This window comes from Pelodiscus sinensis, chromosome 25, assembly GCF_052426305.1.
Source record: "Pelodiscus sinensis isolate ZL-2025 chromosome 25, ASM5242630v1, whole genome shotgun sequence".
NCBI classification, from domain to species: Eukaryota; Metazoa; Chordata; order Testudines; family Trionychidae; genus Pelodiscus; species Pelodiscus sinensis.
In genome coordinates, this window is record NC_143076.1 from 9,621,552 (window position 1) to 9,649,502 (window position 27,951).

At 63.7% G+C, this 27,951-nt stretch overlaps 1 protein-coding gene across 2 annotated transcripts in view; it reads left to right on the forward strand.

Annotated features, from left to right (window-relative positions):
• Positions 1 to 26,219, forward strand: part of LOC102455060 (neurogranin) — a 43,040-nt gene extending 16,821 nt beyond the window's left edge. The window contains exons 1-3 of one of the 2 annotated variants that reach the window (XM_075909627.2): positions 6,411 to 6,652; positions 16,914 to 17,127; positions 24,502 to 26,219. In XM_075909627.2, coding sequence (XP_075765742.1) covers positions 6,638 to 6,652; positions 16,914 to 17,120 — 222 coding nt within the window. In that variant the 5' untranslated portion in view covers positions 6,411 to 6,637 and the 3' untranslated portion in view covers positions 17,121 to 17,127; positions 24,502 to 26,219. Of the gene's footprint in view, positions 1 to 6,410; positions 6,653 to 16,913; positions 17,128 to 24,501 lie in introns of those variants that run through there. The other variant, XM_089773310.1, reaches the window with a different exon arrangement.
• Positions 26,220 to 27,951: the final 1,732 nt, after the last annotated feature.

Here is a 27,951-nt window from a genome sequence, read left to right on the forward strand (position 1 = left end):
TCCCCTTCCCATCACTGCCAGGGAGTGAGGGGAAAGCTCCCAGCAGGCATCCCTGCATCCCTCTCCCTCCTGGGGCAGAGGAGTGAGTGTCCATAGGGGAGAGCAAGCAGCATCCTGATGTGAATCTCGGGGGGGGGGGGGTCTTCAGCTCCCTGCCCTCCCTAAATGGTGCCCTTGACCCCCACTCTGCACCACACACCCCAGCCCCTGCCCAGAGCCCCCCACACTCCCAGCCCAGAGCCTCCTGCACCCCGAACCCCTGCCTAGAGCCCCCTGCACCCCCAGCCCAGAGCCCCCCACTCCCCCAGCCCTTGCGCTGAGCCCCCCACACCTCCAGCCTCTGTCCAGAGCGCCCCACTCGCCCAGCCCTCGCCCTGAGCCCCCCAAACCCCCAGCCCAGAGCCCCCCACTCCCCCAGCCCTTGCGCTGAGCCCCCCACACCTCCAGCCCCTGCCCAGAGCCCCCACTCCCCCAGCCCAGAGCCCCCAACACTCCCAGGCCCTGCCCAGAGCCCCCGTACCTCCATCCCCTGCCCAGAGCCCCCCACACTCCCAAGCCCTGCCCAGAGTCCCCCACTCCCCCAGTCCTTGCCCTGAGCCCCCTGCACCCCCAGCCCCTTCCCAGAGCTCCCTGCACCCCCAACCCTTGCCCTGACTTCTGCACCCCCACATCCTCCCCTGCCTGAGCCTCTCCTCACCCCCCCACTATGATGTGCTCCATCCCACACGTGAATTTCTTGCAAGTACTGTCATATCATAATCCCTGAGCTCCCCTCCCCATGTGTGTGTGCACGTGGGTGGGTGGGTGGGTGGGTATGTGTGGGGTGTGTAACACAGAGGAGTGACCACTGAAGAGAGCTGAGGCACAGGTGCAAGCAGAATCAGTCAGACCAGTCATGTCTCACCTGGTGCTTTAATAGGGCCAAGTCAAAACTAATTCTGAGCCAACTCAGCTGGGAGGAAGAATTTAATCAGAAAGTCTGAATGATAATTGGGAATCACTTCGGAGCCCAAACGCCCCAGTCCCACAGCTGGGGACAGGCTGTGCTGGTTTAGAAAACTGGCCTGGTTTTAGAGGGACGGGCAGGCAGCTATAGGAATAATGTTAAAAGACTGGCAAGCAGTGGAGGAAGGGAAGGGAAGAGAAGAGCAGAGCAGAGCAGAGCACAGCACAGCACAGAGTGTGCTGAAGGTAAGCACTGTGACTCCAGGGCTAAGGTAAGCAAAGGTACGCAAGGACAAATAGACGCCAGCAGAATTACAGGCACTAAGAAGGAGATTTTTACAGGAACACAAAGAGCCTTGCCAATGGCACCTACCCATTGCGAGAGAGGAAGGGCAAATTGTCAGTGCTACTGCAGGAAAGGCAGCCATGGTGTGCCGGTCCGTCGGGTACCCCCGATCCTGCACCCCCATCCGCAGCAAGATGAGACTCCGCCAGCCAGTAGAACAGGGGGGTTATTGCTTCTCCAGGTACAGCCCAGCACAGCCGTGATGTGTCTACAGGAGTCGGGGCCAGGCAGCCGGGGACCCCTTGGGGTAGGGGTAGGGGACCCCAGGCCTCTGACCTCTCAGTACTCAGCTTAGTCTCCTCTCTTCATGTCATCCCAACAAAAACTGCCTCTCCCAAAACCACGGAACACCCATTCCCCAGGTAGCCACACCCCTTCCTTTGTTCAGGTGAGAAGCCCCTGCCGGCCATGGTCTACAGACTCTACATGCTGGAGCTCAGGGGTGACCCCCCGCTGGGCAGTACTTACAGACACAGGCCAGTGGGAGTCACCCACAGCCCAAGCATAGCGACCGGCGAGTGGCCAGCACCCGCTGCATCACACATGGTCCACAACCATTTCTGTTCTGTGCTTGGGTGGGAGAAATAGTCTCATTCATCTTGGAGCAGTGGCCCTCAATCTATGTACCCCGTGGGTTGAGAACCCCTGCTCTGGAGGATGTCAACCCAAAGCAGCTCAAGGTATGTGTGCGAGAGACAGAGGGGTGAGGTAACATCTTTTACTGAACCAACTTCTGTTGAGGAAAGAGGCTCTCCGGCTCTACAGAGCTCTGCTTCAGGTCTGGGGCCATGGCTACACTCTGGGGATGATTGATGCTGCTGCGATCCACCTTCCGGAGTTCAATTTAGCAGGTCTAGTTAAGACTCATGAAATCAAACTCAGAGGGTGCCCCTGTTGGTGCTGGTATTCCTGCTCCTGCAAGGAGTAAGGGAAACTGATGAGCATTTGTTCCCATCGGCCTCCCACTGCAAGGTCGGGGGGCAAACACAAATCAAGGCACATTGGCTCCAGCTACGTAATTAACATAGCTGGAGTTGTGCATCTTGATTCGACCTTGCCCTGTGGTATAGACCTGGCCAGGGAAAGTCCTCCCAGTGTGGCAGCTAAACACAGGGTGGAATAGCTTGTTTAGCATGGGCAGTTCACACATATTCCCAAGGGACCACCCGAGGTAGGTAGAGCAATCCATTGACACCTCTGCAGTCATAGGACACACCTGGAGGCACGGTTGTAATAAACCATCAATCAAGTGTCTCTGCCAGTCCGTGGTCTTGAGTGCCCGTGGAATTGTACATGTCAGTATGGTGGCACGTTGGGGTTCCCCCGCCTTCTGCACCCCCGTGGTGGCACGAACAGATTCCACCAGCCAGTAGAACAGAGGGAGTTTATTGCTGCTCCAGGATACAGCACAGCAAAGATGTCATCTGGTTACAGGGCAGACCTAGGATGCCTCAGCCCCCTTGAGATGGAGGAGACTGGACCCCTAAATCCCAGCCCCTTGCTTAGGCTGCTTCCTCCATGATACCTGCCTCCCCTCCTTCCTTTATTTCTCTCCCTGGGAGGCAACTGGTCGGACAGGTTGGGAGCCCCTTGCATAATGACTCATCCCCTGTCCTGCCGGGCCGTGCTACAAACAGCCGCCAGTGGAGGTCACCCATAGCCAAAGCCCTGGCCGGGTTGATTTAGTTGGGATTGGTCCTGCCTAGAGCAGGGGGCTGGACTTGACCTTCTGGGGTCTCTTCCAGTTCGATGGTTCTATGATTCTACAGCCCACTGCCCAGCATAGCAACCAGCAAGGTACCCCCCACTACGTCACAGTCAGCTCCCAGGTTTGCCTTTTGAAAGGATGTGCAGGGTTCCTTTGAGGGTGTGGGTGGAGAGGCCAGATCTGGAGCCATTGCCTTGTGAACGGGGTTCACCCACGGGTGACAGGGTGCTTTTGCCTTTTATCATTGTCCTGTGAGAGTTCCTTTGAGTGCTCGGTCCCAAAGCCGCCCCTCTGTAACTCTCTCCTGGAGGCCATGTGCCTGGGATGGGGGCAGCAGAGACTCCGGGAGGGGCGTGGGGTGCTGTGGAGAGCCAGCTCAAGATGGGCTCCTCGTGTGCGCGTTGGCCAAAGGCTCTCATGAGATCCTGGGGCGAATAAACCGGGCAATCCCCCAGAGGAGCCAAGGGGTGATTTCACACCTGTCTTTGGCACTGATGCAGCTGCTGCTGGAATCTGGTGCAAGGGCCAGGTGCCCACAATCCAGAGCGGATGGTGATGAATTTCACAGCGTCCGGAGAAGCGCCGTGAGCAGGGTGAAGGGTTGGAAAACCTGCCTGCCAGAGACAGACTCCCAGAGCTCCCTCGCCTTAGCTCAGCAACGAGAAAGCTAACGGGGGACTTGGCCTGCGAGTATCCAGGTGGGAAACAAATATTCAGCAATCAGCTCTTCAGTCTCCGTGCGACACTGATCACATGGTCCAGTGGGTGGGGGTTGAAGCTAGGCAAACTTCCACTAGAATTAAGGCAGACACTGGCACACATTTTTAACAGGGGGGTAATTAGCTATTGGAACAATTTACCCAGCGTTGCGGTGGATTCTCAATCACTGGCAATTTTTAAATCAAGATGAGGTGTTTTTCTAAAAGCTCCCCTCCCCCTCAGATCCTGTGACTGTACGCACCCCGGGCTTCACACCTGGCACACGACCGTACTCATCTCTGTACAAAATCGGCCGCGTGAGCTAACATTTGAAACTGCTAACTTGCTGGCCAACAGTCTTGTTGCATGTAAAGTTCTGAACACAGTCTGCAATCCCAACAGACACGTCTGGGAAGGGGAAAACTTGTTTCTCAAAGACAAAGGGCAGGCAGACGCCCCAGTCAGCAAAAGGGATGGGCCATCACCTGTCCAGTGACCATTCTTTGGCAAGGAAGGGGGGCAGGAGCGAACATCTGCCTCTTAGCAAACAGCTGTGAAAACCCTCTCCCCCACCAAACTCCATGTCCCCTTGCTCTGGGCTGAAAAGAACTTGGGCTAGGGAAACGCTACAGAGAGCTAAGGACGTGAGGGACAACCACCCCCACCCCAGCTCTGCCTATCCGCCTCAGAAGACAGAGGAACCAGCTGTTGGACTTTGGGAGCCACGTTTGGACACGTGGCAAGGGACTTCACTGTGAGCCGCTGGAGTGTTACGGTCAGAACTCCTTTTACCCCTGCTGCCCTGCCACCATTCCTGCCTTCGGCGCCTGCTTACTCTTCTCTCAACCCCCTCTCCTGGAGCTGGACTCAGAACTGAGCCAGTGCTGGGAGCTGGGGGAAGCGCCATGTGATGTGCCAAGCTGTTGTGTGTTCCCCTTTGAGGGGCAATAGACCTAGTATCTCTGCGCTGCCCAGGAGAGGGCTGGGCCCTGCAGGATACGTGGGGTTGGGGGCCAACCCAGGCCCAGGAGTGTGTAAGCAAGGCTGGCGGAAGCTGATGTTTGAGAGGGGCTGGGCCATGGTGCGGCTTTCCCAGACCCTCAGGGTAGGCGAAGTGGCAAAGATCGGCTGGGGGAAGGTCCTGAGGCGGGGGAGTCTGTTCCTGGGGCTTGGGAGGGGCGTGTCTACAGCAAGGCCTCAGTGAGTGACGGGCCGGGTTCAAGAATTTCGGGGCCTTCTTCACAATGGCAATAGAGGGGGCCCCTCTTCTCTGGCAGGTCCTGCCTCAGGGCGGAGGGGGGGGGAGGAGGACAGGCATGGGGTAGGGTGGCCCTGGGGTCAGGGCCTGTTGGATTCGTGTCCTGATGCAGCGGGGCAGGCATGGCTCCTCGCTCTGGCCACAGAGCACAGATGGGGCCTTGTTCTGCCCCCTTCCTGCCCGTGGGGGCAGGTCCTTGGGGGGGGAGTCACAGTGTGTAGCAAAGTGCACAGGAGCTTGTGTCTCCCCGTGTGTCTGTCTGGCCCTGAGGGGTGTCCTGGGGGCTCGGCGAGTGGCGGGAGGGCCGGGCGTACTGAGAGGCACGGTGTCTGTACTCTGTCTAGCACACCGGGGGGCATCGCTCGGCGTGGCAGATTCGGGGGCAGCGCCCCATGGCCTGACCTGATCCCATCGGATCCAGGGGTTCCCGTTCGGTTCTGTGGCTCCCGGCCCTGGGGCTCCACGCGCACGTGGGTGTCTGTGTAAGTAGGTCAGAGGCAGCTTGCTGAGCTGCACTGTGTGGGCACGGCTCAGCTGCACAAGGCTGGTTGCAGGGGGTGTTTGTCCTGATTTCCTGGTTTCCACCCACCCAAGGCTCCGATGCTCGGTGGAGTTTAAAAAGCACAGTTGTGGGAAAGGCCCGTGTCCCTCTGCCAAGGACCTGCCTGGCAGGGCAGGATGCACCTCCCGTGGCCCCCATGCCCAGCTCTTCTTTCACCCTTTGCGAGCAGCCCCTCGGGACCTGCCGGCCTTGTGGCTCGGGGGTGAAACTGGTGCTCGATAGCCAGGCATGTCGCACCCGCCGAGGGCAGGAAAAGTACAGGCCATGTGCAAGATGCCCCTTATGGATGGGAGTAACACCCCTCCTGGGGCCCTGCCCCTTAGAACAAGCGTGGGCCCGCTTGGAGCATGGCTGTGCTCTGGAAGGGTGATTCCTGTGTCCCATAGCGATGTATGGGCAGCCACATTGTGTACACCCACCCCTCACCCGCTGTCACCAGTCGGATCTGTGGGGCTGCTCTTCCACTCGCCCACCTGGGTCAGGCCACCAAAGGCCTGTGGTTACTGGGGGGGGCCGATGCCCTGCTTTTAGGGGCCCAGTCCTGATCTTTAAGGGGTCACATAGACGCCTATTGCCCCCACCCCTGTCATGATTTTTCCCACTTGTAGGCTGGCCAGGGCAGTGTCACACCGACCCGGGGAGGAGAGGAGACTGGCTCTGGCTACTGTCTGCTTTTCTCTCCCAGAGATCTTGTACAGCCCATGGGGGCAGGGTGCAAGAGGCTGAGAGCAGAGACACTCGGGCAAACCTGCTCCTAGGACGAAGACCCCCAGAACTCGCCACCTGGCTCGAGATGCTGGCTGCTGTTTGCTCCCCAGGTGCAGGCACAGCGCTGGAGCCTCCTTGCAGGGCCTGCGCCTTTAAGTGCTTGAGCGCGTTGGGAGCGAGGGGAGTTGCTGAGAAGCTGGAGAGGAGGCAAAGGCTGGAGAGAGGGGAGCGCTGTGAGCGGGCGTGACAGGCTCGGCTGCCAGAGGAGCTGGGGTCCGTGGGCAAGAGGCTCTGTCCCGCTTGAGCACCTGCAGGAGAGGCAGGGCCGGGCCAAGTTCCAGGCGGAGCACAAGGGCAGAGCCTCCCCGTCCGACGGCTGAAGTCTCGCTCGGGCTGGAAGCGGCCTCCGGGATGGACTGCTGCAATGTACGTGCGCGCCGCTCGCTCCTGACTCCAGCGGGAGCCCCGGGGCAGAGCGGGGGCAGGGGGCAGGGCTTGTCGCCTCCGGGTCTCCGGGCGCGGTACGGGGCCCTGGGGAAGGCAGGCGGCCGGGGACCGAAGCGGCTTCGCAGGCGGGTTGTTCCAGCAGCGCCCCGGGGCTGGACACGAACTCGCGAGCGAGCGAGGGGGTGTCTCTGCTCCGCGCTCGGGGAAGGGGCGGCCCGGCCCGGCCGCTGCCTGGTGTCGGGGAAGCCGAACCCCGAAACTCGGCACGTCGGGCGAGAGGCTCCTGCCGCCCGCACAGAGCGGGGCGCGCCCGTTCCCGGGGCCCGCGGCTGCGACCCCCGCCTCGCCCCGGCGGCCCCGCTCACTCGGGGCGCTGCGCCCGGCCAGTGCCCGCGGGAGGGACAGAGGCTGGCAGCGGCGCAGCCCGGCGGGGGGGGGGGGGTCCAGCCCCCAGGGACACTCGTTCGCCCGGGAGCAGCCGCCGCGCGTGGAGGAGTCTCGGTCCGGGCCACGCGGGACTCGAGCTGGCGCGTTTTCTCGGAACCGCTTGGGCGCAGCTCAGCCCGGGTGATCACAGTGGTGCCGTCTGGCCTCGGCATCTGCGAACTTTGCGTGGTGCCAGGAAGCCCGGCCGTCCGCGCAGCTTGGGGCCGTGGGGCCGTGGGCAGTGCGAGGAGCCCCCTTGTCCTGTCCGCGCAGCTGGGGGCCGTGGGGCCGTGCGAGGAGCCCCCTTGTCCTGTCCGCGCAGCTAGGCGCTGTGGGGCAGTGCGAGGAGCCCACTTGTCCTGTCCTCGCAGCTGGGTGCCGTGGGGCCGTGGGGCAGTGTGAGGAGCCCCCTTGTCCTGTCCTCGCAGCTGGGGGCCGTGGGGCAGTGCGAGGAGCCCCCTTGTCCTGTCCTCGCAGCTGGGTGCCGTGGGGCAGTGCGAGGAGCCCCCTTGTCCTGTCCACGCAGCTGGGTGCCGTGGGGCCATGGGGCAGTGCAAGGAGCCCCCTTGTCCTGTCCTCGCAGCTGGGCGCCGTGGGGCAGTGCGAGGAGCCCCCTTGTCCTGTCCACGCAGCTGGGTGCCGTGGGGCCATGGGGCAGTGCAAGGAGCCCCCTTGTCCTGTCCTCGCAGCTGGGCGCCGTGGGGCAGTGCGAGGAGCCCCCTTGTCCTGTCCACGCAGCTGGGCACCGTGGGGCCGTGGGCAGTGCGAGGAGCCCCCTTGTCCTGTCTGCGCAGCTAGGCGCTGTGGGGCAGTGTGAGGAGCCCCCTTGTCCTGTCTGCGCAGCTAGGCGCTGTGGGGCAGTGCAAGGAGCCCCCTTTGTCCTGTGTGACGGCGCGTTGGGGTTTTCCCGTCTCCTGCACCCCCGTAATGGCCCGGACAGACTCCACCAGCCAGTAGAACAGAGGGAGTTTATTGCTGCTCCAGGATACAGCACAGCACAGATGTCATCTGGTTCCAGGGCAGGCCTAGGATGCCTCAGCCCCCCTTGAGATGGGGGAGCCTGGGCCCCTAAATCCCAGCCCCTTTCCCTAGGCTGCTTCCTCCATGATCCCAGACAGAAACTAACACACTTACTTTCAGCCCTGCCCCCAGCCAGGGCTCCGCTCCCCTTCCTCCCATTCTTCCGCTCCCTGGGAGATAACTGATCAGACAGGTTTGGAGCCCCCTTGCATAATGACTCATCCCCTGCCCTGCTGGGCCGTGCTGCAGACAGCAGCCAGTGGAGGTCACCCACAACCCAAGCCTAGCAACCAGCAAGGTACCCCCCACTACGTCACATCCTGTCCGCGTAGCTGGGGGCCGTGGGGCAGTGCGAGGAGCCCCCTTGTCCGTCCACGCAGCTGGCGATGCTGGGCTGACGTGCTGACCTTTCCCACCCAACCGGCGCTGTTCAGCACCTGCAGCTGTCGGAGCTGGCGGGTTCGTCTTTGACTGGACTAACCCGGATCAGACCCCGATGTGCTTGTCGGAGCAGCTCCCCCGCCCCTTCGAAAGCCCCAGCCGTTGGGCTAAGCTGCCAAGTGGAGGGACGGTTCCTAGAGCCTGGGCCCGCGGCAGCGTTGGGCGCCTGGGGCAGCGCAAGTGGGAGGGGTAACGCTGCGCCTCTGCGGGGGGGGGGGGGGAGAGTTGCCTGTGTGCGGGCTGGTCTCAGAGCTGATGCCAAGTGGGCAGGGGCCTGGCCTTCCCCTCCACCAGGGGCTTCTTGTCTGCGCTCCGCTGGGCGCGTTCGGGGAGCGCGTAGCAAGTCTGGCAGGCGAAGCAGCTCCGTGGCCCACAGCACATCGGGAAGGCTGCTTGGGGAACGAGCTGGCAGGTCACAGCTGCTGCCGGCTTGGGAGGCCCAGGAGGGCCCAGCTGGCTGGAGCGGAAGCGCTCCCTGCTCGCTGCTCTCGCCAAGCCACTAGCAATGGGCGGCTGAACGGGGGCCAGGGGGCTTGCCGAAGAGACGAGAGGGGATTGGGTGGGGTCTGGCTGGGAAGGCAGGATCCCAGGGACCCGGCCCTGGGCTGACGCCAGACGCCCTGGCACCCCAGTAAGTAGCACAGGCTGGATTGGAGGCTCTGCCCCAGGGCCTCTGGCCTCGCTCCGGGTATCAGGAGCAGACCCCTCCAAGGCCAGCCCCTGGACAAGACACGAGCTCAAGCACCACTAGGCAAGTCCTCCAGCAGTCGGGTCAGAGCCTCGGTTCCGTACAGCCCCAGGCACTCAGACCCCGGGGCACCCTGGGCCAGGCTGACAGGAGCAGCGCCCTAGGGAAGGGTGCAGAGGAGCCGCTCAGAGGCAGGGGCCAGGGAGCGCGGATGTGCCCAGATGAGACTGGACGCTGAGACAGGAGACGCAGGGCAGTGGCTCCCCGCGCTGGGAACGTGGGAAGAGACACTTGCATACCAGGGGCTGCTTGGGATGGGGGAAGAGGCTGGTGAGGCGCCGGAGGAGAAGAGGGAGCAGCCAAGATCCAGGAGGCAAATCCAGAGGGCGTCTGAGTGCAGGTGGCACCATGGTTCTCTTGGCGTTTCTGGAGTGCCAGGCGGCAGCGTGTGCAGCACCCGGAGAGCTGGGCTGGGGAGGTGCCCAGGCCTGGTGGTGCCTTGCAGTTGGTGGAAGGGGACGTGGCATGGGTGGATTGCTCTGGGATGGGACAAAACGAATGGGGGCTCTGGGCTGGGAAGGCAGCTGAGAAAATGGAGCTGGGAGGGAGGGAGGGGATGGAGGAGGCTGAGAAGATGGAGCGGGGGGGGAGGAGGGAGAAGAGGCTGAAAAGATGGATCTGGGGGCCCAGAGGAGGTTGAGAAGATGGAGCTGGGGGGCCCAGAGGAAGCTGAGACGGTGGGGGTGGGGAGGAGAAGAGGTTGAGAAGATGGAGCTGGGGGGGGGGAGGTAGAGAGGTTAAGAAGATGGAGCTGGGGAGTGGGGCAGAGGAGGCTGAGAAGATGGGGGGGGGGGAAGAGGAGGCTGAGAAGATGCAGCTGGGAGCCCAGAGGAGGCTGAGAAGCACAGAGCACAGCTTCTCACCTGAGGGAGCCTGAGAAGCAGGGCAGGACCTTGGGTCCTGGCTTCTTCCCGATCTCCTTGGCTCCCGGTCCCGGCCTTTCTGCACCAAAGCAGAGGGCTGCCTAGAGCACAGGCCAGCAACTGGAGCATAGAGCAGTGCAGAGAGGGGCCTTTCCTTCGGGTCAGGGCCCCTTGTGTCGACAGGGCACGGTGAGCACTTCAGCAAGGCGCCGTGCTAACAAAATAAACAGCCAATGGCCTGGTAGCACTTTCTAGGCAACCAAACATGTCGATGGGATCATGAGCTTCCGTGGGCACAGCCCCCTTTTCAGATGGGCTCTTAGCCGCTGAGGGACCTCCAGTGCCCCGTGCTCAGCTGGGACGGTGGCGGGCAGCAGCCAGAGATCTGAGAGCATGGGGCTCGGAGGGCGGTGAGGCCTGGTGAACTCGGTGGCTACCGACTGCGTGAGCTACCGCAGACCAGACGGCGGAGCTGGTGACGCATGCAGCGGGGCTAGGCTGTGCCCTTTGCAGCGTGACCACGCACGGGGAAACTGGCCTGCTGGCTCTGCAAGGTCCTGCCGCAGGGATGTGGGATTCAAGTGGTATGTGAGCAAGATGCTCCAGCAAAGGGGCCGATCACCGCACAGAGCCCTCCGGCACCGCGGGACAGGGTGTGGCACGGGAAGGGGATGCTGAGCGGCGCACGCGTGGCAGAACCGGGGGACTCGTGTCGCAGCCCCTTTGGAGCAGTTCTGGGGATGCTCCTTGGGCGAGGTGCGTGGAAGAGACATTATGGTGTTTCAGACGCGTCCCTTCAGTCTTGTCTTGCTCTCAGTCAGCAACGGCACAGAGTGAATCAGAGCCTGAGGTCACGCTTCCTGTGCCGTGCTCACTCCGGCGTGGTCTGCAGTCACTGGAAATGCCCGTCCCTGGGGCAAGACTGCTGGGGACGGACAGGCCCGTGGCTTGCACCGTCCTCGCTTGGGTCTGCACTTTCCTCGGGACGGCCTGTTTTGGCGGAAGTTCTCCATTTGCCTGCTGCTCAGGACAGTAAGGGCTTCCTTCACCAGTGGATCTGCTTTCTCAGGCTATGTCTACACTGCAAGGCTTTTGCGCAAAACCCCTGGAGCGCCCACAGCTCAAATGCACTTTTGCACAAGGAAATGACCAGTAAAACGGCAGGCGGGAGGGCTTTTTCTGGCGGAGGTAAACCTCCTTTTACGAGGCAGAGCTCCTTTTTGCGCTACAGCTATTGCGCGGAAAGGCAAGTGTGGATGCTCCAGAGGCGTTTCTTGTGCAAGAAAGCCCCATGGGAAAAAGCACAGGTGCTCTGATGGCCATTCATAGACTGGCAATCAGAGCTTTCTTGCGCAAGAGCGTCCATGCAGGTGCTTTGAGGTGTGGACGTGCTCTTGCGCAAGAATTTGTTGCACAAAAACACTTGCGCAAGAAGCATGTAGTGTAGACGTAGCCTGAGGCGCGTGGCTCTCAGTCAGCATCTCAGAGCCTCTTGTTGGACTCATCTGGTCCCTGACGTGCCCAGGCTCGGTTAGGTGGGACCCCTCTCCTGGGGTACTGATAAACCCTCGCCAGTTCTTGGGAGAACCGCTCCTCCCTTACAGCTGGTCAAATAATGCAACAGTTTTCAGACCCTCTCAGTTGTTGGCCACTAGAAGGACTTCCAGGGCTCCCTTCCTGCTGAATCTACTTTCCATGCTACGTCTACACGACATGCTTCTTGCGCAAGAGCACGTTCACACCTCAAAGCACATTGCAAAAGCGATGTGCTTTTGCACAAGAGAGTGTCTGCACTGCATGGATGCTCTTGCATAAGAAAGCTCTTATGGCCATTCACAGAATGGAGTTATGCCTCGTAAAAGGAGGTTTATCAACGGCGGAAAAAGCCCTCTGTTCTGCCGTTTTACTCTTGATTTCCTTGAGCAAAAACCTTGCAGTGTAGACGTAACCCCTGTGTCACAAAGGCTGGCCGCCGCTTTTCGCAACGGAGCCTTTGCCTGGGGGAGACCCCTCCCCACATAGGACTTCCTGCTACCAGACAGTCGGACACTTCCAAGCAGCTGTTCTAGTGTCGGAAGCGTTTGCTACTCTGCCCCGTGGGGGACACTCGCCGTGGGGCCTGTCCGAGAAGGGTGCAGTCTTCCACCTCTTTCTTGTGCAGTAGCTAGGTGCTCCTGTGGGAGGGGTGTTTCTCACAGGGGCAGGCCTGCTTTTCCCTCCGAGCTTTTTCATTCTGCTCAGACTGAGAAAGCCCTTTCCTGTCCCCCTCCTGGGCCGGCCATTGGAGCCACCTTGGCCACGGAGCTCGGGGAGGGCGGAGGGCACGTGGCCCCAGCCACCTTGGCCCTGGAGCTCAGGGAGGGCGGAGGGCACATGGCCCCAACAGCACGGGGAGGGCGGAGGGCATGTGGCCCCAGCTGCCTTGGCCCCGGAGCTCGGGGAGGGCGGAGGGCACGTGGCCCCAGCCACCCTGGCCCTGGAGCTGGGGGAGGGCGGAGGGCACGTGGCCCCAGCCGCCCTGGCCCTGGAGCTCGGGGAGGGCGGAGGGCACGTGGCCCCAGCCGCCCTGGCCCTGGAGCTCGGGGAGGACGGAGGGCACGTGGCCCCAGCCGCCCTGGCCCTAGAGCTCGGGGAGGGCGGAGGGCACGTGGCCCCAGCCGCCCTGGCCCTGGAGCTCGGGGAGGACGGAGGGCACGTGGCCCCAGCCGCCCTGGCCCTGGAGCTCGGGGAGGGCGGAGGGCACGTGGCCCCAGCCGCCCTGGCCCTGGAGCTCGGGGAGGACGGAGGGCACGTGGCCCCAGCCGCCCTGGCCCTAGAGCTCGGGGAGGGCAGAGGGCACATGGCCCCAACAGCACGGGGAGGGCGGAGGGCACGTGGCCCCAGCCGTCCTGGCCCTGGAGCTCGGGGAGGGCGGAGGGCACGTGGCCCCAGCCGCCCTGGCCCTAGAGCTCGGGGAGGGCAGAGGGCACATGGCCCCAACAGCACAGGGAGGGCGGAGGGCACGTGGCCCCAGCCGTCCTGGCCCCGGAGCTCGGGGAGGGCGGAGGGCATGTGGCCCCAACAGCACGGGGAGGGCGGGCACCAGGGCAGCAACACTCTGCCCCAGTGCCCCTACAGCAGACGCTCTGGGGGCGGAGCATGGGCGGGGCCAGGCAAGGCCTTCCCCTGCCTATGAGACCCGCCCCCCGTGGTGAGGGCTGTAGACGGGGTGTCAGCCCAGCTGCTGACAGCGTGGGTGAGAGGTGGCCACAGGCCTCCCTCCCGTGCAGCACGGTGGCTTGAGCCATGCAGCTGCCGAGCGTGAGCCCCATTGAAGTTTAGCCTGAGTACGGCAATGCAGGCCAGTTACAGCCAGGCAGGCTCCCTGGTCTGTAGCATTCGGCGCCCTGGAGCCAGACGCTGGCACGGGACTGGTGATTTCAAGCTGCTGCTTCTCTCTTCCGCCGGCTCTTTCCTGTTGTCTGGGCCCCCCCACAGCGTAGGTTTGAGGCCACAGAGCTTAAGGCTGGAAGGGACCACAGACCAGCTAGTCTGACCTCCTGTGCCCAGGGGAAGGGGAGGCCGGGCTGTGTGGCGGGAGGAGAGCCAGGCTGGCTGAGGGGAAGCGGAAGGAGGCAGGAGGGAAGCGCTGGCCTTGAGGGGGTTTCCTGCAGAATGTGGCTTTCGGGTCTCGTGGGGACACATGAACGGGGCGTGTGCCAGCATCCCCCACGGCGCCCGCCTGCCGGGAGAGTTGGCAAGGGAGGGATCTCAGCCGTGCTGTGCGGGGGAGGGCCTGGCTCCCGGTGTTCGGAGCCTGGTGACAGGAGGCAGGAAGGGCTAGAGCGAGCACGCGGAGCCCTGGCCCATCACCCGTTATGCGAGGGTCTGTACGAACACAGAGCCAGGGCTTGGCACCTGCCCCAAGGACGTAGGGACCAGTGGCCAGCAGCTGTCAGTGCTGCTCCCCGTGCAGCCGTGACTCCCACTAAGAGAATCCAGGCCCCATCCACGTTGAAAGGCGTTTGAACCCAGGCCGACTGGCTCCCATGCAGCCTGCCCGCCAGTCCCTCAACCAGTCCATCCGCATGGGGAGCAGCAGCCGGCCCGCCGGCCCCTACGCTCTTTGGGGCAGGGGCCCTGTCCTTGCTCCGTCTTTGCACGGACTCAGCGTAATGGGGTGATGCTCCACAGCGCAAGTAAGGAATGCAAACACCAGCTGGAGCACGCGCTTTCTTCCAAGCCCCGGCAGCTAGTGTGCCCTGAACGGGGAGGGCAGTGCAGGGTCTGTGCCCAGTCTAGCACAGCCCCGCCTGCTGGTTACTGCTGCCAGCCCGCTTCTCTAGGGAGTTTCTTTGACCCACGGCACATTTGAGTCGCGCTGCCCCTCGCAGTTCTTTGGGACGGGCGGCCTGAGCACAGGGGGGCTGAGCGGCTGTCAGCTGCCACCGACATGTTCGTAGGAGGCGAGACTGGTTCACCAGGCTCCTGGTCTGGTTCAGAGGGACCAGGAGAGCGACAGCCCTGGGGACGCAGCTCCCCCCGCCCCCAGTCGCTGCCGTTTGAACCAGCCAGGCTGCTCCGAGACTGTGTCAGCCCCTCAGGCAAACCAAACCAAAAGAGGCGCGCTGCGCCCACTGAGCACCGCAGCCCAGAGGGTGGGTGGGCTGGAGCGAGTCCCACTGCCGTTAGCGCGGCACAACACCTTCTGGGGGCGTCCGCAAACAATGGTTCATTTCCGCCTTGCCCCTGGCCAGTGGCCCATGGAGGAGCAGAGCCGCAGCCAGGCCAGCGCCAGGATGGGAGCCGGGTCAGAGCAGCCTGCCCTAGGAGAGAGACCGGGGTCCACGCCAGCGGCTCTCAAACTTCTTTGCACCAGAACCATGTCCCCAGGAGGGGGGACCTGAAGCCTGAGCCCATCCCAGCCCCACTGCCCGGGAAGAAGGGGGGAGACTGTAACCTGAGCCCGGCTGCCCCAGGCTTCAGCTAGTCTAATGCCAGCTTTGTGAGCCTATTAAAACAGGGTCCCAACGCACCAGTGTTCCCTGTAAGCCGTGCGCTTCTGCAGCCACTCCGGAGAATTTCACATGCCGCCCAGCTGATGAGCAGAGAGCCCACAGCTAGGTTTGTGTTTCTCCTGGTGGTGCACATTCACACATGCCTCAGTGCACAGAACAAAATGTATCCCACACAGCTGGAAAAGATTCGAGGGAACATTGGTCCCGCCCCTAGGCTGAGAATTGCTGGTCTGCATGGTTCTAGCTGTCACGGGGGGCAGGCCTGCTGAGGGCAGTGGGACCATACGGTGAAGGCAGGAGGAATTGCACAAGTGTCTCAGAGGGAGGCCCTAGCGTGCAGACCAGCCCCGGGCAACCAGGCTAGTGAGTGGGCTGCAGGAGCGGTGTGACGTAGTGGGGGTACCTTGCTGGTTGCTAGGCTTGGGCTGTGGGTGACCCCCACTGGCTGCTGTCTGTACCACGGCCCAGCCGAGTAGCTGATGGGACAGGGAGGTGACCTGTTCTACCAGTTACCCCCCAGGGAGAGGAACAAAGGAAGGTGGAATGCTGCCCCTGGCTGGGGGGCAGGACTGGAAGGGACGGTCTTTAGTTTCTGTCTGGGAAGCAGGGGAGAAGGAGCTGGGGAGGGGGCTGGGATTGTAGGGCCCAGCCACCCCCCATCTCAAGGGGGGGCACTGAGGCCTCCTAGCCCCAGTTCCTGTAACCAGATTCCATCTGTGCTGTGCTGTATCCTGGAGAAGCAATAAACTCCCTCTGTTCTACGGGCTGGCGGAGTCTGTCCGTGCCATTACGGGGGTGCAGGAGGCGGGGGACCCCGACGCGCCGCCACAAGCGGCTCCTTCATCTCCAGGCTGCAAGATGGTTGTCACCAAGAGGCTTTCCCGGGATCGGGCGGTTGTGCTCACGGCCCTTGCGGGCGGTGCCAGTGGAACTGTAGCAGCCTGCGAGCGCGCGGCTCTCCCAGTGCAAGCGGTGTGCGGTCAGCACCCACCTCCCTTCCTGTGCCCTGGCTTTCCGTGCCTGTCACCTTAGCAACACCGGTAGGAGAAAACCGACACGGATAGGAGCCAGCGGACTCCGGCCACCCTGTGCGTGGACGTGGGTAGCAAAATGCCTTGTGGGCCACACACAAAGCCCCAAGAGGCCACGTGGGGCCCACGGGCCGCGGGTTGCCCACCACGGCTGCTGATTCCATAGCACTAGTGGGGGGCAGCCTGGCGGGACGCTGAGCTCCCAGGGAGCTGGCAGGGCTGGCACGGAGAAGTACAAGGGTTTGGCGAGAAGTCCAGTGCCAAAGGAGGACGCCCATGGGGCCGACGACGGAGCCCCCCTCAGGGCAGGACTGCCTGTCCAGGCTCTGCCTTGCTCACTTGCTAGCACTGGCTGGGCCGAGCAGTGCGGAGCCCGGCCCTGGAGCACGGGGGAGCTCCGCGGGCTGGCCAGAGGCTCCTGGGCGTGAGAGCAGCAGGGCCCGAGGTGGGCTCCAGGGCTGGTACCATGGAAGGAAGGAAGCCAGCCGAGTGCCTAGGGTTAAGGGGGGGAGCTGTATTCACACTATTGTTCAGGCACTTCCTTGCTCCCCGCTCCTGCTGTTGTCTCTCTGCCACCCCTGCCCAGCTACGTGGTACTCGCGGCCCCTCCCCTCAGACTTCCCACCCTGCGCCCCCGGCTCCTCTGGCGCTCAAGCCCCCGGGAGCACCGCCTGGCGGGCGCTCGCGCTGACTCCAGCTCTGCCTCTGTTCCAGGAAGGGGCCTGCACCAAGCTGGACGAGGACATCCTGGACATCCCCCTGGACGACCCCGACGCCAACGCAGCCGCCGCCAAAATCCAGGCCAGTTTCCGTGGCCACATGACCCGGAAGAAGATCAAAGGGGGCGAAATGGAGCGCAAGAGCAAGGCCCCTGAGTGTGCGAGCAGCACCCGCGGGGGGGACCTGCGCAACGGAGACTAGGCGCCAGGTGAGCCCCCTCTGCCTGCCTGGCCTGCGCCTCCCAGGGGCCCCCCCAGACAGCCTCGCTCGAGTCCCTGGACTAACCAGCCCGTGGGCTGGACCAAGAGTTAAGGTGCACGGCACTCAGCCCCAGCAGAAAACACGCTCAACCTCCTACCCCCGCCCGTTTTCTTTGGAGCCGGGGGGGAGGAGTCTTCAGCTTTGTGGGGGCCGCAGAGCTCCATTCTCTGGCCCTTGGACAGCCTGTTCCCTCCAGTGCTCCATGGGAGGGCCAAGGTCAGTATCCTCGTGTGCCAGAGGCGCAGTGACATGCCCGAGGTCACCCACCGGATCAGTGGCAGAGCTGGGAATAGCACTAGACGCTCTCCGGCTGGGGTGGAGACGTCTGTTTGGGCAGTGTCAGCTGGGCACTGACCCGTACAAGAGCTCCCAGCCTGGGAGAAAGGGCAGCCTGGCATCGCCCTGGTGCCCAGGCACACACGGGGCAGAGGCAGAGTCTCCATGGGATGTCAGGCACGTCCTGGAGAGGGGCTCTGGAACAGCAGCAGAGACATTGGGGATGCAGTGGGGCTGGTGTGCAAGGCGCCCCCAGCTCTGAGCTTGGCCCGGGCTGAGCTGGGGATAAGGGATGCGAGTCTCTGGTCAGTGGAGACGCTGAGAGAGGCGCAGATGCGAATGCAGCTAGAGCGAGTGCACTAGTGAGAGCAACGAGGCTGGAGCAGCACAGGCCAGCCACCCGAGCCCATGCCTGCCCTGTCTCCAGGCTCCACGGGCCGGCGGCTGGACCAAGCCACCAAGTGGACACCAGGGATGGAAAATCCTGTTTCACTGGTTAACCAGTTAATTGATGAAGCCCCCCACCCACTGCAGCCAGACTGGAGTGGCCCCCCTGCGACAGGCAGAGGCTGCTCCAGCCTGGACAGAGCATCCCTGGTCTGCAGCCCGCCCCGTCCGCAGTGGACCCCACAGGCCTGGATTCGATGAGGGGGGCTCTGTGGCTGGAGGCAGGGGGCAGGATGAGGAATGAGACCCCTGATGTGGGTGGGGGACCAGCCCTGGGGAAGCGGCGGGGACTGGCGCAGCCGGTCGAGGGCTTCCGAGAGGGGGGATGCGATGTAGTCTGATTGGCAGCTGCCTCCTGCAAGCGCCTTTCACTCCGCCCTTCTCCCAGGCTTCTGGCATGCAGGACCTGAGTGTGTTGCATGCTGTGATGGGCGTTGGGGAGCCCCCCGAGCCTGCACCCCCATCCGCAGCACGCTGTGACTCCGCCAGCCAGTGGAATAGAGAGGGGTTTTGCTGTTCCGAGATACAGCCCAGCACAGGACGGATGCAGGCATAAGAGGATAGGCCGACAGCCCTAGTTCCCCTGGGGGAAGAGGTTACAGGCCCCTGAGCCCCCCTACACTGGTTAGTCTGCTTTGTCCATGCTCCTCCCCCCCCCCCGCTCTCCCTGCCCCTCCCCAAGCCACACCCTCCCTTTGTCCAAACCCCTTCCCTGGTCAGGTGAGACCCGGTTGGGGCATTGTCTAGGGGACATGAGGGCCCTCAGGGCGACCCCCGCTGGGCAGTGCTCACAGACAGAGGCCAGTGGGGTCAGCCACAGCACACACAGAGCCAGTGAATGCCCAACAGAGCGGGCCCAAGGCCACTGGAGTAGACAGCACATCCCCAGCGCCACACCTGCCATGGAAAACAACACACCTGTGCCCCCTGGGCAGTGGCTAGCGGAGCTCTGGGGGAGCCCAGGCCAGCAGCCTCCCCCCAGGGTGTCCGTTGTGTCTCCTGGAGCAGCTTGCCGGCTGTCCCCGCACCGCCCCGTTCCCGGTGTGTCCCGAGCCTGCGATGCCTGTGGGGTCCCCTCAGGCAGACTCGGCTGGGGGGCTGTCACACTTGTGCTGTGTCTGACGTAACACGCCTGCCCTCCGAGGGCTGAAGGAACCCGCACGGCAGGATGCGGGTCTGACGGGCTGTCTGAACGCGCGGTGTGGACTATGCGTACGCGGGACAATGAACTGCCTCCACCCCCCGCTTCTCCGCACATGGAGCCTTCCGGCGGCACTGCCTGCTCCCGCCTGCCAGGTCCACCCGCCCACGTAGCGCCTCGGCCAGCTGCTCCTCCCGGCTCCCCGGGCTGCAGCGTCTCCCCCCGACCTCAGCACCTTGGCTCCCACCAGGGCCAGGCTGCGCCCGAGTCTCCAGCCGCCGGGCACTTGGAGTGAGTGCTGCTTCCCCATCCTCTGGCACTGGGGTCACTGGCTGGAGGACGCGGGCAGAGCCCAGACCCCACAGGGCATGCAGGCAGCCAGGGCAGCCCTGAGCCCGACAGCGAGAGAACGGGGGCCCATGAGAACCAGGGAACCCACCTCATCTCTGCCCCCAGAGCGCTCACTCCTGCGTCTCACACCCGCCCAGCCAACCTGGGCTGCTCTGTGCCACAGGCAACACCCAGGAGGGACCGAGAGCCTTGCGTGGGCCAGACACGCCCATACTCCTGGCACTCGCATGTCCTGCACCGTGACCCTGCTCTAAGGTCACTGACCCTACACTTGGCGATGGTTTGACCTGGGGCGTGTGAGCTGGAGCCAGCCAGGCAGCAGGGAGACTGTCCGGGGCCACTGCCCCATCGCCAGGGCCCATCGGAAACCCCGATGAGGGAGCAGTGAGGCACAGGAAACATCCATCTCGCCAGCTCTGGGGCTAGCCCTGTGCTCCTCTGTCCAGCTGCCGACGGGCGAGTGCCGGGTCAGCTCCTTTCCCAGCTCCCAGGGCTTGATGCCCACAGCAAGGGGCCCAGCGCTAATAATGGTCTGATTAGGGGTGTGGAGGCCTCTGGAGCAGCATCACCAGGCGCCAGGCCAGAATACCCGGCATGGAGCAGGAGCGGAATCCAGGCCAGTGGCCCCAGCAGCACACAGGACAGCGCGGGAGCGAAAGCCAGGCCAGTGGCCCCAGTAGGGTGCAGGACTGCACAGGAGCAGAAGCCAGACCAGCATTCCAGGCAGCGTGTGGGACGGCGCGGGAGCGGAATCCAGGCCAGTATCCCTGGCCGGGCGTGGCATGGCGCGGGAGCAGAATCCAGGCCAGTATCCCTGGCAGGATGCAGGATGGCACAGGAGCGGAATCCAGGCCGTTATCCCTGGCTGGGCACGGCACAGCGCGGGAGCGGAATCCAGGCCGTTATCCCTGGCCGGGTGTGGGACGGCGCGGGAGCGGAATCCAGGCCGTTATCCCTGGCCGGGCGCGGGAGCGGAATCCAGGCCGTTATCCCTGGCTGGGCGCGGGACGGCGCGGGAGCGGAATCCAGGCCGTTATCCCTGGCCGGACGCGGGACGGCGCGGGAGCGGAATCCAGACCAGCGGGGGTGCTTTGCTGAGTCGGTAGGAACACGTTTCTGTGCACAGCCTGGGCAGGTGAATGGCACGTGAAGGGAGATTTCCAGAAGCTCAAACCCTGCTAAGCTGCAGAGAAGTTGCGGTTTGCTTGGCTCCCGTAGCCTCCAGCCAAGCCCTTGTGACGTGTTTGATTCACTGGCACGGCTCCCGCCCGTTCACCCCGGTTGGGGCACAGTTCTCCTGCGGCCGTGTGGCCAACCTCAGCGGGTTGGCAGGAGCCAGCTGGGCACAGGGGAGACGCCCAGCCTGGCCATGGGCTGGCAGCAAGATCGGGACCCTGGAGACCTGGGGGTGTCTTGTGATTTTACTACTGCCCGCGTGGGGGTGAACTCTGCAGCCAGACGCCCAGGCACTGAATGCAGCAATTGCATGGGCTTTCTTCATGTGGCTTTAGGGACAGATCTTCCAAGGTATTTAGGCACCTAATGCCTCTGGATTCCCATGGGAGTTAGGCACCAACGAATCTGTGAGGCCCTGGGCCTTAGAGCCCTGTGGTGGAGACAGGCGGGGCATTGGTGAGCCGGCCGGGGGCATGTTCTGACTTTGTGTTGGAGGAAGCCTGTCAGCGCAGCAGTGGGGCTGTGACCAGGCTAGCCTGGGCAATGGGAGCCCACAGTGGCTGCTTGGCTCCTGCACGCCACAGCTGTGCAAGGAGCAAGACACAAGCCGCCCTGTTGGCAAGGGGGTGGCTGCGCAGCGGAGTCTGGGCACGCACAGCCAGTTTCCAGGGGACGCACTGGGGCATTTGTACCCCCAGCGTGAACCGGCACGGACACAGCAGGAGCTGGTGTGGCCAGAAGCCCTGGCTGGAGCACGGCCCAGAGCTGGCTCCAAAGCATTGCCGGGGGACCGCAGCTCACAGGCCAGATCTGCAGGCTGAGAGAGGCTGGGGCTGCAAGGCCCGAGTCCCCATCCCCGCACTCGGTGCTTCAGTGCCGTGAGAAGGCCAGTGTGGCCCCCCAAGCCCTGCTGCCTCAGCCTCCCCATTGCCCGCGGCTGGGGAAATCCGGGTGGGGATCTGCTGCGGTCCCCTGTACCTCGGGGCTGTGGCATGGGGGGCAGGGCAGCTGCCTGCTGCAGGCGGGTTGTGGGGGGGTGTCCCGCCGCGCCGGCAGGCGAACCGAGGAGGCGGCACAGCTGGGCGCCCTCGTTTTGCTGTGCACGGAGCAGCAGTTCACATGGAAACCCACAGGAACCCCGAGAGGCAGCACAGGGCCTAGACTGGCATTTAACGTTGCCGTAGCAACGCGGCCCAACTGCCTCCCCTCGGCACATGCTATTTTTAAGAGCTGCAAGGATGGGAACTCGAACGCAGACAGGGAGGGCCCGATCCTGCAGCTCCCCGGGGCGTGGCCAGGCCAGCTGGGAGCCGCACGGGCTGGGTCGCTCTGCTGCGCCGCGGGACCCTCCGGGTGCTGCGCCCGGATCTGCTCGCGCGGGATGCAATAGTGAGGGAGGCCCCCGGCCCGCGCACTGCTGATCAGGCCCCCCCGTGGGCTGGGGCAGACTCATGCCCAGTCCCCAGCCTGCCCGAGAGCCCCGGGCCGGCTGCTGCGTCTCACTACCCTGTTACACAAAGCGGCCGTGCCGACAGGAGACCAGCTGGCGCAGTGGCCAGGCTCACCGGGGCTGCGGGTGGCTCCAGCCCCAAAGCCGGCCAGAGCTCCCGACCAGCAGTGGCCCAGTGCAGCTCTTCACACTCCAGCCAGCCCTGCACGGTCCCATGGTGCAGCGAGGGCTCTGGCCGTGCTGAGGTCAGCCCCAGTCGCTGCAGCGCGCAGGCCGGCTGCCTGGACCTGGGCCAAGACACTGATGCCGCAATCGGCCATCGGGCTCAGCGAGCGTGGGGCTCCCGCCTGGCACTGGCTGCTGGGAGCAATCCGGCCGTCTGGGGCCATAGGGAGGGCACTGTGGAGCGATGCCTCCATGCACCCGAGTGCTCCTGGCCCCGCCATGGCCAGCGAATTCCTGGAGGCTCCCAGCACCAGGGGCCCAGGGCTCTACCTGGCAGGCGCTGAGGGGACGCTGCGCCGGGCGAGGCACCGTCACCGCTGCCGTGACGGAGCGACGCCGGCAATGTCGGTGCGCGGCCTGGAGCTCCATCCAGCACCTCGGCCGGGAGCCCGTGCCACTCCAGGGACGGGGGGCTGGGTTTCACAGCGAGGATCTGGCCTGCCTGGAATGTGTCCCACGCCTGCCAGGCAGAGCTGGCAGCAGGGGGCTGGAGGAACGCGAGCAGCACCCTGCCAGCAGCCATCTGGAGCCAGAGTCTCTGCCCACGCAGCCTCCGTGAGAACGGAACCCATTGCACCCGCCGCTGCTACCTCCGGAGGGAAAACCAGCGTGGCTCCCGCCACGCTCGTCCCCTTGGTTACAGCCCAGCTCTGAGGAGCACAGGCCACCCCCCCCCAGCCTCAGCTCCGTGTCTGGGCCGTGGCTGTGGGCTGAGCAGCTGGCACGCAAAGACCCCAGCGGGCCCCAACGCAGCACTGTGCAGTGCCAGGCCCTGCTTACCAGGGGCGGTAGTTCCACCTAGCACCCCCCGGGCCTGGGGCCTCTTTAAGGCCCAGCGCTAGCTGCAGGCCATGATTGGGCAGGTGGACCTATCAGAGGGGGGCTGCCTAGCTCTTCTGGCGGTGCCTGCCCTGGCCTATGCCCCCCGCCCCCGATGCCCTTCTCGCTAGGGCCCATGTTCCCGCAGGGTCGCTCACTGCCTGGCTGGCTGCAGCTCGCACCTCCATCCTGCGAGCCCCTCGACTGACATTCCTACCCCGCTCGCCTCCTGCCTGCCCCGGCCCGACTGCAGCCCTGTCCCGGGGCCACCGCGGGCTCTGTCCATTGTGCAGGGGTGGGGGCTCGGCCCTGGAACGGGGGATCCAAGGGGCAGGGCGAGCACAAGGAGAAGCCAGCTGCTCCGTGGCTTTATGCAGAAACCAAACCCAGGCCCAGTTCTAGGGCACGTGCCCCCCAGGAGCGTGTACAACACCTGCTGGCAGGTCCCAGGGGACTTCATTACGCTCGGCCAAATGGCAGCTTGTGCCTTCCAGAACAGATTTGTAGGTGCCAGGGAAGAGACGCAAACAGGATGGATGCGCAGCGATTGCCAATAGCAACGGCTCCCAAGGGAGCTGGGTGGGGGTGCGTGTGCATGGTGTGTACATGTGTGTGCGCGTGGTGTGCATGTATGCACGTGTGTGTGTGCATGCACATCCATGTACAAATGTCACCTACTTACTGACTTCGCAAGATGCGACCCCCATGCCCGCCCCGTGCTGTGGCTCTAACACGGGGAGGTTGGCTCCAGCTGGGAGTGTTTCACGTAGCAGCGGCAGTAGGCAGACGATTGTCCCCTTCGCGCGGTGATGTGCTGGATTTGGGGCGACGATGCTCAGGTATCAGCCCCACATGGGTGCTGCAATAGCCACCGTGGCGGTGGGACGGAGAGCCTGTGGTGGTTGCTGGTAATTAATACAGCCCTTCACTAAGAGTGACAGAGCCGCACTCACAGGGGAGGGGGCAAGTCCCCAGAGGCCGTGGGGGACGGGAAGGCGACACGGGCAGGCCTGGAGCGGGGAGAGACTTGCTTCCCGCCTGTGTCTGGCAAGCCAGGGGCCGTCATCCCCACGTGCTAGCGAAGGGCCGTGCCCTTGGAAAGCCCGTGGGGACCAGGCTTCTCCCGGATGGGCTGGCCCAGGGAACCAGCTGGAGTGTGGCCGATGGGGGGCAAATAGGCTGATGCTGCAGGAAAGCAGCAGCCCCTGAAAGGGGTCAGCTCCCAGATGCCCTGCAGGTCCAGCACAGCTGGCTGGGCCCCAGGGACAGAGGGCTCCTGGGGTGGCTGCGCTCTAGCCCTAAACACTTTTGTTGACAGCGGCCTCCCTGCCTGAGCCAGGCTCTGCAAGAGGAGTGGGGGCTGCCTGGGGTTTCCTTCGCCCCCGCGGGAGGCCGCAGCTGAGTCCCCAGGCCTCATGCTCTGTTTTCCTTTGCAGGGGCTGAGACAGAATAGATGGAGCATCCCCTTTGCAGAGAACACTCCGCCAGCCCCTGACTGACGCCCATCGCCATTCAGAAGAAACATTGTCCCGTGGAGACGTGCTGCTCTCCGGCCCCCGGGAGACCCCTGGATTCCAGTGTCCCCTTCACATCTGCTTAGCCTGGCCGTGTGACGTCCTGCCTCCTCCCAGAACATAGACAATACCCCTGCTGCAGCTCCCCCGCCCCCCGCAGCTCCCCTGCCCCCCGCAGCTCCCACACCCGCTGCAGCTCCCACATACACTTTAGCTCCCACACCCCCGCAGTTCCCGCAGCTCTGACATGCCCTGCAGCTCCCACACCCGCCACAGCTCCCATGCCCCCTGCAGCTCCCACACCCACTGCAGCTCCAACATACCCTTTTTCTCCCACACCCCCCGCAGCTCCGACATGCCCTGCAGCTCCCACACCCGCCACAGCTCCCACGCTCCCTGCAGCTCCCACACCCGCCGCAGCTCTCACACCCGCTGCAGCTCCCACACTCCCTGCAGCTCCCACACCCGCCGCAGCTCTCACACCCGCTGCAGCTCCCACATACCCTTTTCTCCCACACCCACCACAGCTCCCACATGCCCTGCAGCTCCCACACCCACTGCAGCTCCCACATACCCTTTTTCTCCCACACCCACCACAGCTCCCACATGCCCTGCAGCTCCCACTCCCCTGCAGCTCCCACTTCTGTCACAGCTGCCACACCCACTGCAGCTCCCACTCCTCCTGCAGCTCCCACACCTCCTGCAGCTCCCGCTCCCCCTGGCAGGTCCCACACCCACCACAGCTCCCACATGACTTGCAGCTCCCACACTCGCTGCAGCTCCCATCCCCCCACAGCTCCTACAGCTACCACAGCTCGTTCCTCTCACAGCTCCCACATCCACCACAGTCCCCAAAGCTCCTACTCCCACACCCTCTGTGGTACTCACTCCTCCCACAGCTCCCACTCTCTCCCCCCGCCCACTTGCCCTGCAGCTCTGACCCTCCCAGTCTTGTGCATACTCCCCCTCAGCCCCAGCGCACGCTGGCATTCCAGCCTTTCAGGACCTGGCTGTACAGCAAGAGAGTACCCCGGCTGGCCTATGCAGCTGATTTGGGTTTGTCTTTGCCATGCAGCCCTGGCTGGGGCAGCCCGTGCTTTGGGCCCCCCTTGGCGGGCTCCTCCCGCAGGCTCCCGACGCTCCCCGAGCTGAAATGCCAAGACTGCCAGTGGCAGCCAGCTTTGGCAGGGCCCCCGGCATGCTGCATAGCTCTCAATTCCTTGCACTCCCCTTCCTGGACCCGGGGCTGCCCAGCCCCACTCTGTGCCCAGCCTCCCGTCAGGGCTTTGGAACGACTCAGCTGTTGGGGGCTTCTGGCCTCCCTTGAATTCCTCACTGCAGACGCTGCCCTGTGCCCTCTTACTTCAGAATCCTGGCAGCCCGGCTGCCTGGTGCACATGGGGACAGCTGCCTGCCAAACTGCACCCTCTGACCATAGCCCTCCACGCCCCTTCACCAGGCCCTGGCCATGCACCCCCCACTCCCAGCTTGCGCCTGCCTCAGTCCCTGCCCCCTCTGCACGTCCCCAGCATCCGCACAGCCGGACGGAGCTCGTGCCCAGCGGGCTTCCAGCCTTCTCTGTGGTCTGCATGTGATTTCTCCAGCCAAGATGGAATTTCAATAAAGGAATGTTGCTCTAATTCCTGGGCCTGGCTGGGGTCTCCGTTCTCAGGGAGATGGAGCGTCTCCACCCCACCTCCCTCTCCTGCACGCAAGGAGCCCCACCCCAGCCCCCATCCACAGCTGGCTCGTTCTCACTCCCCATGCAGACACCCCGTGTGGGGCCCGCAGTGTCCAGGGAGCAGCCTTCCTCTAGCAGCCATGGCCAGCCAGGGGTATGGGGGCACAGTGGGGCACACCCTGCCCCCTTGGCTGGGTGCTGCCAGACCTTCTCTTCCCCTTGCTGGGGTGGGGCAGCCCTGGGTGGGTGCTGATCCCGGAATGGTCCATCTTCCCCACCTCACCACCTGGGGGACCTTTGTGCCAAGCTCTCAAGCGCTGACCCAAATCCTTTGCCTGCAGCCCTGCGCCTGTTACGGGCATAGCTCCCCGGCGGTGCCAGGCACTAGCTGCGCCCTGGGTGGGCTAAGAGCAGCAGGGGGCTCAGACCTGCAAGCCACTGACAGGGTCCCCCGTCCTTGCTGCACCGGAGCGTCTCCAGGGGCCACACGGGAGCAGGGGAGGGTGTTAATGATTCTTCAGCCTCACTCCCCGTTCCTAGAGGAACACCACCTAATTCCATTTAGGGCTTTATTCCGGAATCCCGTTTCACTGCCACGTGTAGACGCGGGCAGTTACTTTGGGCTAGTCAATTTCTAAAATGGCGACCGGCCGGGAACATGCAAATCAAGCGCTGGATATTTAAATCCCGGGCTTGATTTGCAATTCTGGTCACCCTCATTAGCCTCCCTAGATTGATCTAGGGGGCTAGTGTAGACGTACCCAGAGAGAGTGAGAGAAAAGCTGCTGAACGCCCGTCTACGTGGCTGTACCGAGCTAGTGCTGCACCCCGTGTGACAGACTGTCCCCCGAGTGTTGGACCTGCCGGACGGGTGTGTGTGTCACCAGCAATCACTGACTGTAGAGGAGAACGTTCCCTTCCTCCTCTAACAAGGGTCACATGGAGTGCAGCTCCGGAGCATCTCAGCGCGTTGGCCGGCAGTGGGGCGGGGAGGGAGTGCAGGGAGAGCAGAGGGGAGGTGGTAATCTCTTGTGGCTGGGTGCATGGATGACTGCGCCATGATGGCTTAGTTTGCGATATGGAACTCAGCCTTTCCCTGCCAGGAGCCTTGGCCCTGTCACCTTAATCCGGCTCTGCACACAAGGGCCCAGCGTAGGGCCCCGGAGCTTCCTACCTAGAGGGGCCTGCCCACGCCCCTGCGGAGAAGAGCGTCTGGGAGGGGCACTAGAGCCACCCCCAGGGCTCTTCCATGGCCTCTGAAATGAGCATTTCAGTTTCTGGGCGACAAGGGCCCAAGGCACCAAACCAAGCCCGCGCCAGGGACCAGCTGCCGTGGGCGGCCTGGCAGAGAAGCGAAGCGCTGGCCCATCTCCCCTCTGCACATGGGGGCGGGAGGGATGGGTTTTGGGCTGCTGCCGCTTGAGGCAGATTTTGCCCTGTGGGGTTCTCGAGCCGGGGTGTGACGGCGTGTTGGGGGTTCCCCGTCTCCTGCACCCCGAGATGTCACAAACAGACTGCACCAGCCAGTGGAATAGAGGAAGTTTATTGCCTCTCCAGGATACAGCACAGCACAGATGTAGTCTGGTCACAGAACTGGGCTAGGATGCCTCAGGCCCCCTTGAGTTGGGGGGAGACTGGGCCCCTAAACTCCAGCTCCTCTCCCTAGCTAGTGCTGCAGCGCCCCACGATTC